This window comes from Oncorhynchus gorbuscha, linkage group LG03 (assembly GCF_021184085.1).
Source record: "Oncorhynchus gorbuscha isolate QuinsamMale2020 ecotype Even-year linkage group LG03, OgorEven_v1.0, whole genome shotgun sequence".
In the NCBI taxonomy this organism is placed as follows: domain Eukaryota; kingdom Metazoa; phylum Chordata; class Actinopteri; order Salmoniformes; family Salmonidae; genus Oncorhynchus; species Oncorhynchus gorbuscha.
In genome coordinates, this window is record NC_060175.1 from 39978170 (window position 1) to 39990812 (window position 12643).

Sequence of the window (12643 nt, forward strand, 5' to 3'; positions counted from 1 at the left end):
GTCGTGTTTTATTCAGGTATAATGATTACCATCACATTTGTTTGGTTTGGTTTCTTAGTTTTGTAATGTGGAGGGACTGATGCAATGAATTCAAAACTGCAGGAGTGCGTTGCTTCCCATGCGGTTGTCTGATTGGTCGACAAGTCCGCGGCTATACCCACTCTCCCAGTCATGAATTAAATAAGGCCCGTCGAGCCTATCGGCGCGCTTCAGTGTCTCCTCCTACAACGCGCGCCAAAGTTGGCCACTTATACTACTTTCAACCAGTAGGCAGACGTTAAAACTAGCTGACAACGTATATCAAGGTAAAGAATTAAATAAACTTTGCCCATTTACACATTTGAGTTCAAGGTGCAACCCTCCCTTAACACTGCACAAAACCCTTTACTAAAGGGGTATTCTTTTACCCCACAAACTCACCAACCAGGTGACGAACATCACCACTTTTTCTGTTGGAGGGGTTTTAGTATTTAGGAGTTTTCTGACTGGGACTACGATTTTATTGTCTCCTTTTTATCATTTTGAGAGGAGACATTTCGTCACATCCTGTCGGCGTAGACCTATATTTTCTTGTCTGGACTTTGCACGAGTAAGAATTTGGTATCAGTGCCCACCCGGTGTTGCTTCAGTAGCTAGAATGGCTACTTTACCAGGAACGGTGCCTCGAATGATGCGCCCTGCGCCAGGCCAGAACTACCCCCGCACCGGATTCCCTCTGGAAGGTACGGCATCTTTTTAACTTGGAAAAAAATTATCGAGAGTTGCAACAAAAACTAACTCGTCATCTTAGAGGGAGGTTATAGCTCATCTTCGTGAAAGATTAGGACATATTAGGCAATTGTGTTTTTGATTTGTTGTAGCTCATCTTTGTTAAATATTAGACAATTGTGTTTTCTATTGTCTATTAATTTAGGTCTAGGCTACTATACAGGGGAAATGAAATGGTTGTGTTACAGAATAGACAGCCTAACATGGCTTGACAGGCCTAGATGTTGATTGTAGAAGTATAGGCCTACTTTAAATGTATTATTTCTAGTGTTTGTTATGTTTACCTATGTCACTGACAATATGGATGATCAAAATGTTACTTCATAGAATGTTGAATGCGTGATAGGCCTATCCTCCTGATTGATTAGTGATCGTTTTATGCAATTAAAAACGCACTAAACCAATGGTGACATGGTTGCTAAGATAACTTCATGAGTCAAATTATAAACTATGCGAGGAAATAAAATAAAAAAGATCTAAGCAAATGCGCGGAAAAATACCAATTTGTATTTGCAGGTAGGCCTATTTATGGGAATCGGTCCCAATCACAGCATGTTCGTGCTCAAGAGCTTTTAACGAAAATGCACAAAACCAAGAGCTCCAGGATTTGTTGAAGTGTCCTGTTGCTGCAAATGGAAACAAAATACACAGCAAAGAGATGGCTCAAAGGATCACATCAATATTTGTACAGCATGACTAGGAATAATCAAGGTGGAAAGTTACACACTCTTCGGTGCCTCTTGAATACGAAATTAGATCCTCAAGTGCTCTATGACACTAATGATACGTTCTGCCAGCCAGGCTGACTAGGAATGAGTGTGTGCAGGGTTCTCTACTAAGAATGGATGGGCTGTGGGATATGTTTGGAATGTGTCTATCTTATAGTTTAGTATAATAAACCTTTGCTGCTACCAGCTCTCACAGTCTAATGTCAGAATTAGACGTTCATCCATTCGACACATCCATACACATATTATTACTGTATTATTATCACGGTTGTGATGACGATAATGATAAATAATATTATTATGATGATTATTATAGGCGCATGATAATGGGATTTGGGCCGAAAATTGATAGTCAAGAACTACGGGCCAGGCCTACTTATTTTGTATTCAATTATTGTCTATGTGAAATAACTCTCAAGATATGAATTAATTTAAAGTTGGCCTATATAGTACCAAACCAATTTCACATCAACATATTTAATTGTTTATCCTTAACCTAATTTCACATTGCCCTCTTTGTCATTGCATTGTTGTCTAACTTGATCTCTTGCGCATTAAACTTTAACAATTACAATATCATCAGGACAATATACAGGACCTGAATATGTTTATTGTGGAACAGTATCAACCCCCCTGGGCCAAGGTCGGGTGAACCAGCTCGGTGGAGTGTTCATCAACGGAAGGCCGCTGCCAAATCATATCAGACACAAGATAGTAGAGATGGCCCACCATGGCATCCGACCCTGCGTAATCTCGCGACAGCTACGAGTTTCCCATGGTTGTGTCTCCAAAATCCTCTGTCGGTACCAGGAGACCGGTTCGATTCGTCCCGGGGCAATAGGAGGCAGCAAGCCTAGGGTGAGTGGAGGACTATAGTTTCTACGTTATTTCACAATCGACTTCAGCTAGCCGACAACTTGACCTGCAATTCGTGTAAGACTACCAATTATTATTCTTCTTCGTCAGTTATCATGTCACGTGCATGTTACACACCTGCATGCCTTCATGATGTAAACATTTCCACACACAAGCATTACGAGTTATAGCCTATAAGTTATGACTATTGCATGGAGTGAAATACATGCAGTTTTGTGTGTGATTGATTTGTGAGGTAGCCTATGAAGACACGAACCGTACATCTCGAAACTAGGCCTTCAATCAGGAAGTTTAGTAGCATAGGCTATAGGTTAATGGCTAGAAGGTATCCAGTTTTTGTCGAATTAAACGTCAGATTTGGCTTTTCGTAGCAGGTTTAGAAAATTTACGCAGTTAATTTAACGAAATGACTGGGCTATAGGCCTTGAAATGTTGTAGGAAGGCATGCGTCTACATTTCAGACTCCCAATCAGGGAAACACGTAGGCTATGTGTATTAGTATCCATATACATTACAATATCATGTTCTTCGTGTGAATTAAACGTTGTTTCGACTTTCCCTCTCTCTGTGTCTGGCCGTTGCACGTTATAAAACCCACAGCAGGTATCAACTCCGGATGTGGAGAAGCGGATTGAGGAGTACAAGCGAGAAAACCCCGGGATGTTCAGTTGGGAGATCCGGGACAAGCTGCTGAAGGACGGGGTGTGCGACAGAAGCACTGTTCCTTCAGGTGAGGCTTCTGGTAAGCAACTTTTCCTTCTTATGGTGATTACTGTAAGGGGATGAGACATGAACCCATCTACAGGCTGGTATTTGATGTGCAGTTTTTATATATTGTACTTCTACTTTTGTAACTTTATCATTTTTCACATTGTCTTGACATGAGCTGATGAGCATATACATAAACCATTCATTTACTACACCAACCACCGTAGGACTTTTATGTTGTAATCCAATGCCTATTTGGTTTTCTCTCAGTGAGCTCCATCAGCCGAGTTCTGAGGGCCCGATTCGGCAAGAAAGATGACGACGACGATAGTGATAAGAAGGATGAAGACGGAGAAAAGAAAACAAAGCATAGCATCGATGGCATTCTCGGCGATAAAGGTAGGCCAGCAAAGAAAAACATGGCTTACTTTGCTATGAATTGTGACTAAATCGTGTCATTCTTATTTGTCTTATTAAACAATAAAATGTTAGGCGTACTTTTATCCTATACACACACTTCCACGATAATGCTGTATTAGGCACCTGCTTATTCCAATAGCAATATCATCAACATCAACAACCATTATTTGTATTATTATCGTTATCGCTATTGTTGTTATTATTACATTTTAGTAGGCCTACACCCTATTCCTATTAGGCCTATATAATTCATCATTATTTTATTTATTATTATTTGGAGGAGAAGCTACAGTTGTTTTTTTAATCATCTTGTAATTTTCAATTAGGTCAACAATTGATTTAAATGTAGTTTTCTATGGTCTATATCTCTTGGGAAATTCTTATACTTTTATGGTAAATCGGAAAATCCTCTCGCAGATTGGCTCATGCTTTGAAATCCCAGTCAGTCTTTACTCAATTACTCAATTATTTATGTGAGCCCTGACGGAAGGTAGCCTATTTAGCTCCAGAAAAAGTATTTGTTTTACAAATTCCTCTCCCGCTCTTTTAACGATCTTCCTAAACGACAGCTGACAGTTGACCGGTTTGAGAATCAATGTCGGTTTAGAGACACTACATCACTTGTCAGTTAAACTGAGACGAGGAGGGCTCTTCTCTGCAGCCATATCCCCGCAAACTCACGGCAATTATGTTAATGCTTGCACACATTAACTAGTTGGTAACAAACGTTTTTGAAACAAATGATTAACATTTAAAAAATAACAACGCTTATTGTGAATATTACAATTTTTAACATTATAGCAAATCGGAATAAACGACATTATTTATTTAGCTAGTATTTTAAGATAACTCAAATTCATATTTTTGTATAGCCTAAGTCTATATGAAAAAACGTAATTCAGTTAGTTAGTTCGTGTTATTGTACCACTTGTCAGTCCGCTCTCTGTCATTGAATATAGAGGGAGAGAGAAAATCATAGTGCTTATACAAACCTGTCCTGAAAGAGACAAAGGTCACCATTTAAGAAGATCAAACATCATTGAATAGGGTTTAGATAATAGGTCACAAAAAGATTTTCCCCATAAAATACACAGCCAAGCTTATTCGAACTTGAAGATGAACTTCAGTCGCAAAACCTCTCTCCAATGACGCTTTTCTAAAGTGAAGATTCCGAGGTAGGTCTACAAAGGCAAATCTTAGAAAACAGGGCAGCAAAAAGGGGAATAGTCCAGTCCATTCTCATTCAAAAACCCGCAACCAGAGAAAGAAAATAGTTTGGACAAAGGGCAAGGGTACATATAAAGGGAAATGAATTATTCAGTGTACCCCGCTGGTAGATAGTTTTGTAATATTACGGAATAATCTGTTGGAAGAGAATAGCCAACGCATTTCATGGTGCAAAACGGTGCTTTCTTTTATTTAAATGGTTTGTGTCCGTTTATCCATTTAGAGCTCGGATCATTGTGTTTCTTAGCTGCATGGTGTAATGTTGGCGTTTCAGTTTGTAAACAGATAGCCTTTGGCTAGAAACACTTCAGGCAAAATTACCCATTGGTAGAGCCAGTAACATTTCGGCTTCTGATTTCAAAGGGATTTTTATCTTGTTCCATTCCAAGGTGAACTTGTTGCCAAATGTTTAACTGGAATTTTCCCTAATTGTTTTGCTATTTTTTTCTGTTGATGATTGTTCTTATTCGATGCTCAACACACGAATAGAAAACAGATGTCCGTTATGACCATGTTTACATCGAATATTTGGTCGGACCATGAAATATTAATTTACTTGCAACAGTGTCACATCAGAACGTTGGAAACCTCACGTAGGCCTACGAATGACAGCGTCAGATCTGTCTTCGTAAACTCAGAACATAACAAATTTGCTTTTTAATTCTTAAAAAGATTCGTATTTGTCCTTATACAGTTTACCATCCGGATGGCATTTAATAACGTTGAGACTTATTAGCGTAAGTAATGGAAACGTGTCTGTTGAATAGGTAGCTGTGTTGGAGTGGGGTGTAATAGCTTGCAGGCATGGTAAGAAATGTATTTATCCCCAATCAGCCCCTCACTCTCTGAGTTGGAAGCACAAACGTTATGTTGAAGGGTTTTAAAGCAGATTAAATTGAGCCTTTTATTTCTTTTCCCTTTCATCTCTGAGCGGAGCTCACAGTGGCTCGCCCTAGTGACACATTTAGGAGATGTGTGGTTTACTTCAGAGCTCTCTAGATTTATTAAATGTGTTTATTTATTTGTCTATTTATTCATAGACTATATTTGAGTGTTGCATCACATATTTATCTTCTGTGTAATCCGAAATGATAAAATAAGTAGGCTATTTTCAACGTATAATTTCAAGCAAATTGCAATAGGCTATTTTATTATGAACAAATTCTTATTTACAATAACGGCTTACCCCGACCAAACCCTAACCCGGACGACGGTGGGCAATTTGTGCGCAGCCATTCACGGCTGGTTGTGATACAGCCTGGAATCGAACCAGGGTCTGTAGTGTCGCCTCTAGCACTGAGATGTAGTGCCTTACATCGCTGCCACTTGGCGTAATTTAATGGAGATAGATCAGCATGAAGTGTGGAGATGATATATAAGATTATATACACGAGTTTATAGAAAGCTGTACATCCACTGTCTTGGTATCCCTACACACATGTGTTTATAAAAGGAACGCAGCCTTAGCCTATGTCATTTTGATAAGAATATGCATCCATATACGCTTTCCACCTGCCATTCTCAATAACGTGATAGTGATAGTGAGGTGCTGCGATGATTCTGACAAGTTGAATTAGACGACCAACGGGGTAAAGGGGTTAGACAAAACGCCACACGTGCATGTTCTCTATCCTGGAGAAGGTATATTGTTTGTGCATGACTGGTCAGAACGACAAGGAAAGAATGAATCCGCCCATTTTAAAGCGACAATCTATAATAACTAAACCAACAAACGGTCCTCTGTAGCCTGGATGAATTGGCGAGGTGGAGGCAAGGGACACTTCAGCAAATCTTCGGATTACCTGTGGTTCTCAATTTAATCAAACAGAGGTCAGACGGGCTTTCTGGGCGTTGGGAAGGAATCACGAGAGAGAGCATTGGAGAGCGACTGTGGTGTCAGGCAATCCGAGGCTCCAAGCTCGCTTTCTCTGTGTGCATATTCAATTAAATGATCATGGTTATCGATTAAGAACTTGGATGTTTTATGCAAAGGGTTAGTATAAAGAATCACGTCATCTATAAGAACTGAGAAGTTGCAGACTTTATGAAACGACAGAAACGGGCAAAACAATTTAAAATGTATAAAGACCAAAAATAAAGAAAGCATTGAAATGAGTGTGTTCGACGCATGCACGCACACGCACAAACACACAAGCGCATGCACACACACATCTCCGGAAATATGATGTAGCCATATTTCAGGGTCTAAAGCCGTGCTGAATGAGAAGGACAGGGGAATGAAGTAAGAGACAACTTCAAACAAATCCATCTGGAATAGTGTGTGAGAGAGATTTAATGAAAGTATGGGGAAGTTATTTAGCTATTAATACAAAAAAATCCTCAGGCATTGAGAGTAACTCCATCTGCACTTTCTTGCAGCTATTTGGTTGGGTTGAAATTGAGGGAGACCCAAATGTTGGGCAGAGATAACACACCCATCACAGCCCAGACTCTGCGCTGTGCTTCACTGCATTAAACTCGGATTAACCTCCCCGCAGCCCGCTTTCGCCACATTTCACTAGAATTTTCATTGGTAGATTTCTTACACACAAGAGGGCAAAGCTGAACACCCTCGCAACAGATAATTACATAATCGATTACGATATTATTGACAATAATAATATAATATAATAATATAAAGAATACGAATAGCCTAATAATAGCCCAATAATAATATTATTATATATTAATTATAAAAATATGTTCTGGTTCAAAACAATATATTAGTTGTAATTAAGAAATCACATTGAACTATTTAAAAAGGTTTGTAAACATTTTAAATAATTTACAGCCTACTAAAGACAATAGGCTACCAATTTCTATCAAATAATGTAAATTAGAGTCTACTGTAAGCATGCATGGTTATTTTATGGAAACGGACAGTTTCAAAATCACGATAAAGACCATGGTGTAATCCTGGAACCAATAAAATTACCCAAGCCGGTCATAATTAGATTTCAAATAGGTTTGTTAGTTAAGCTTTGTCTTGATTTTGACAGGACACTGAATTTTGAGACTCAAAACGCATAAATCAGTCACTGACATAGGCTAAAGACTCTACGCTCTCCAAAACGAACACAATCATTGGTAATTTATGCTAAATCGTTAGTACCGAAGCCGATTTCTTCGACAGTGAACAATATTTAGCAGGGGTCATGGTTTACAAGCTTTTATACAATTAACAGTATGGACCCCTTTAATCGTTACCCGCCACTGTGATGAAGGAACAATATTTTCACACCTCGAGTTGGTATCTGAACACACCGTGATTTATAGCCTATGTCACGGGGCTGATTTCTAAATAACACGTCAACCGATGGTAATGACACGTTAAACGGATACAGAAAACATTTGAACGATTAGGTCTCGATTCGTTCTCTCCTCGGGAGGAGCGTTAACGCGCAATTATACCCACTGTTTTGGGTGACCTGTGAATTTGAGGGGGACCCCGAATTTGTCATGTACAGGATTTTCGTTCTCCGCAGTCTTGTTAAAAAATATATATTAATAATAATAGAGGGCAAGCCAAGGAAATAGAGAAAGTAGATGAGGACAACTCGATCCTTATGCTTATCAGAAACATTAGTTGCTGCACAAACACAATGGTGGTTCATCGTATTACAAACTGACAGACAGTGTTTAAAAGCCTGCACGTCTTTTGGCTGGTCTGGTTTTTAATGAAAGCAATGTTTGCCACGTGGGACAAGTCCTATCATGTGCACACTACTTAGGAGAATGGTTTTTCGATCTCTTGTGGGATTCTCAAAAATGGACAATCTTCCCTCTACAGCTATTTAAGGGACTTTGAGAAGTGTAGAAGAAGACATGGGAATTTCTACCTCATTTATAAAGACAAGTTCAGAATCCTTTCCTGCTTTAAAACTGAAAAGGATTTAATTTCCCGGTTCATTTACTGTACATTGTTATTGGATGCGATATTGAATTCCAAGGTTAACATTTCATGCTTGAAAAATATAAAAAATATTGGCCTATACTGTGATTCATAAGTTTTTCAAAACTAAATTAAGATACATCATCACTTTAGGATCATTTAATCCATGCATGTTTTCGTCATCCTCCTTGTTGTTTATGATGTTGTTGTTATGGTTGATGATGATCTTTTTAATCTAGACTAGACTACTCACTTCACATTTCCTTAATGTGGTCGATACTTTTTTCAGACGTTTTGTTAGCACCATGGTATTTAGTGTGCATGGGGGTAGAACAGATTTTCTGACACAAATCATATGGCACAAATGATGAAGAATTGCCCTCAAGGCCCCGGTTACAGCAATAGTCGACAGGATGTTCCTGTCATTTCTGCCTTTGTTTTACTTAACATATTTTCACTAGAACTTGTGTTGACCCTATCACACGTTTCTTTTAATGAGAATATCATGGTATAGTTTTCAATAATGATATAGTTATATGGTCTGTCTTGACGCTTTGGTTATGTGTGCCTCTTATGTGCGTCCACACACGTACTTCAGGGATATATCATGCTCGAAAAATAGCTATCCAGAGATATATGATGTTCCATGTATAATGGTGATGGGTGCTCCAGACACTTGAGTCAAGTTCTATTTTGGTGGAATGCTTTGTCAATAACCTTGTTCCAACGTAATTATGTCATAATTAAAATAGAAATGGTTGTTTTTATCAAAATGTTATTTTGGTGCGTATTGCCTTTCCTGAATTGCTTCAGTTACCTGCTGGATTTTTTTTCTCATTTTGTCTGTCATAGTTGAAGTGTACCTATGATGAAAATTACAGGCCTCTCTCATCTTTTTAAGTGGGAGAACTTGCACAATTGGTGGCTGACTAAATACTTTTTTTGCCCCACTGTATATAAGGCATCATTGGCTGGATGCAGGTACACAGGCCTGGACTGAAAGTCCTGGACAAAAGGAACACCTTTGTGAGAATCCTGTTCATTGACTACATCCCAGAATTCAACACCATTTTGCCCTCCAATAAGGACCCTGGGATTAAACACTTCCTTCTGCAACTAGATTCTGGACTTCCTGACGGTCCTCCTCCAGGTGGTGAGGGTAGGCAACAACACATCCGCCACGATGACCCTCAACACGGGGCCCTCAGGGGCGCATGCTTAGTCCCCTCCTATACTTCCTGTTCACCCACGATTGTGTGGCCGTGCACTACTCCAACATCATCGACAGTGGTAGGTTTGATCACCAATGACGATGAGACACTTACAGGGAGGAGGTCAGAAACCTAGAAGTGTGGTGCCAGAACAACAACCTCTCTCTCAACGTCAGCAAGACAAAAAGTTGATTGTGGACGACAGGAAACAGAGGGCCAAGCACTCCCCCATTCACATCGACAGGGCTGTAGTGGAGCGGGTTGAGAGCTTCACGTTCTTCAGTGTCCACCATTAAGGAACTATCATGGTCCACACACACCAACACAGTCATGAAGAGGACACGAAAGTGACTCTTCCCCCCTCAGTGGGTGTTGCATTTATATTTTTGGTCCGTATATAATGCCAGATTTTCCCAAATGAGTTGCTAGTTTAAAGCTATTGCATGTCATATTTCCGTTTCATTTTTTTTGTTTAACTTGAGCATGGCTGGTATAGACACCTCTGTGCCCTGCAATTTGCAAGAGGTTGAATGTATCTCACCGGAGAGAGCATCTGAGCGAGTGAAACAGCACCCTTCTGTCCCTGTATGTGTAGGCCATCTATCTGATTCTGTCTGGTCATAAAGATTATGACATTGTTGCCGCCAGTAGCATGGAATGCAAGGGAAGCCAGCGAACATTTCGACTCCCTTAATCCAAAATAAAATAATAGCCATTCAGCTTTGAACTAAATTGAGTGAGCTGGTCCTGGTGCAGCAAAATGTCAAGGGAAGGCTATTTGGATTTGGCGTCAGTCCTATCAAATCGCATTGAGAGCGTTGGTCAGAAACAATTTGAATTGTTGCATCTCGTTGTGTAGTTATCCTCCGGTGACTAGAGCTAGCTAAAATTGTCCCTTTCCTAAATTAGCCATGGATGGAGAAAGGGATTTGGACTTGTGGTTTTACTTCATTCCCTGTACTGACCAATGATTATAATGGTGATTGTGATCCAACCATTAATTCATACATTGTTCCCTGGCCTGAGAGGATGTAAGTTCAATATGTAGTAGTAGGAGGCTAATGTTAACTAGCTAACGTTGCCCATGAAAGGAAGTTAGGCTAGCGAGCAAATCATTTTAGCCAGGTAGCCGAGGACAAAACCAGTATGCACTTCATGACAGAGTGATAGACCATTTTGTCAACATGAAAGAGAGGAGGAGGCCCTTCTCTACAAGTAGGGTGATCAACATGTTTTTCTACGTGCTCGAACGCGCACGCACACCCACATGCACACACACAGATATCAGAACCATGGACAGCCACATCATATTTAGTTTATGTTGATTGGACAAAATCCTTTTTGGTGTCTTTTAGACTAAGCATAGGTGATTTGATGATGTTGAAGTTGAAATGGTGTTGGAATTAGTGGAGGCAGCTCCTGTTTTCTTTGCGACATGCGGTAACTCTCTGTGGTTCTAAATCAATAGTTGCTTAATGGTCGGAAAATGTCAGAATCATTAACTTGCCTGACAATGCTGTAGGTCAGGTAACTGTTTGCTACATGCAATATGCTTTGTGTAATTCACCAAACAGAGGTTGCTACAGTTTTGTGATGAAACAAAGGTTTGGTTGAAACAAAGGTTTGGTTGAAACAAAGGTGTGGTTGAAACAAAGGTGTGGTTGAAACAAAGGTGTGGTTGAAACAAAGGTGTGGTTGAAACAAAGGTTTGGTTGAAACAAAGGTTTGGTTGAAACAAAGGTGTGGTTGAAACAAAGGTGTGGTTGAAACAAAGGTTTGGTTGAAACAAAGGTTTGGTTGAAACAAAGGTGTGGTTGAAACAAAGGTGTGGTTGAAACAAAGGTGTGGTTGAAACAAAGGTGTGGTTTATTCTGCCACTGTGTCTTCTTATTGACTCAGCCTTAGGTCTATATAACACAGTCGCAAGGAATATGAATTAACAGGTTATAGAGCAAACAATGCAATTATCACAACACATAGGTTGTAATATGACTCTATTTTCTGGCTTCCCAGTGATTCTACCCATGCAACACTACTGCCTACAAATCCAGCTCATTGCAGTTCCCCCTGTAATTCACCTTTGTATCCCATAGAGAGGGGCCACGTGTAGGCTTACCCAAGGTAGGCTGTGGCCTTACCCAAGGTAGGCTATGTTAATGCTTTCAGACAACTTTTCCAAAACTTTTCTCAAATAATGCTGCATGACGGCGCCACTGCAAGAAAGCACCGTTTTCAGTCGAAAATATAGACTAAACGAATAATAAAAATACAATTATGATGGTAATGACACAATGTAGGATACTGTTATTACTATTCACCTATTATTGAACAAAAACGAAATAACGAGATTCTCATCAACATAATCCAGCGATTCTTACATTGCAATGCACCTGTGGCATTTATATTGTAGGCCTATTCATTTATATTGTAGGCCTATTAATTTATATTGTAGGCCTATTCATTTATATTGTAGGCATATTCATTTATATTGTAGGCCTATTCATTTATATTGTAGGCCTATTCATTTATATTGTAGGCCTATTCATTTATATTGTAGGCCTATTCATTTATATTGTAGGCCTATTCATTTATATTGTAGGCCTATTCATTTATATTGTAGGCCTATTCATTTATATTGTAGGCCTATTCATTTATATTGTAGGCCTATTCATTTATATTGTAGGCCTATTCATTTATATTGTAGGCCTATTCATTTATATTGTAGGCCTATTCATTTATATTGTAGGCCAATTCATTTATATTGTAGGCCTATTCATTGAGCAGGTCGACACAAATATGAAGGTGTCAGACTA

At 39.3% G+C, this 12643-nt stretch overlaps 1 protein-coding gene across 8 annotated transcripts in view; it reads left to right on the top strand.

Moving 5' to 3' along the window:
- The first annotated feature begins 234 nt into the window (after nt 1-234).
- LOC124031369 (paired box protein Pax-7-like) overlaps nt 235-12643 on the top strand; it is a 68636-nt gene continuing 56227 nt past the window's right edge. For 2 of the 8 annotated variants that reach the window (XM_046342502.1, XM_046342503.1), the window contains exons 1-4: nt 235-722; nt 2080-2354; nt 2973-3114; nt 3351-3479. In XM_046342502.1, coding sequence (XP_046198458.1) covers nt 638-722; nt 2080-2354; nt 2973-3114; nt 3351-3479 — 631 coding nt within the window. In that variant the 5' untranslated portion in view covers nt 235-637. The remainder of the gene's footprint in view (nt 723-2079; nt 2355-2972; nt 3115-3350; nt 3480-12643) is intronic. The other 6 variants (XM_046342505.1, XM_046342506.1, XM_046342507.1 and 3 more) reach the window with 3 other exon arrangements.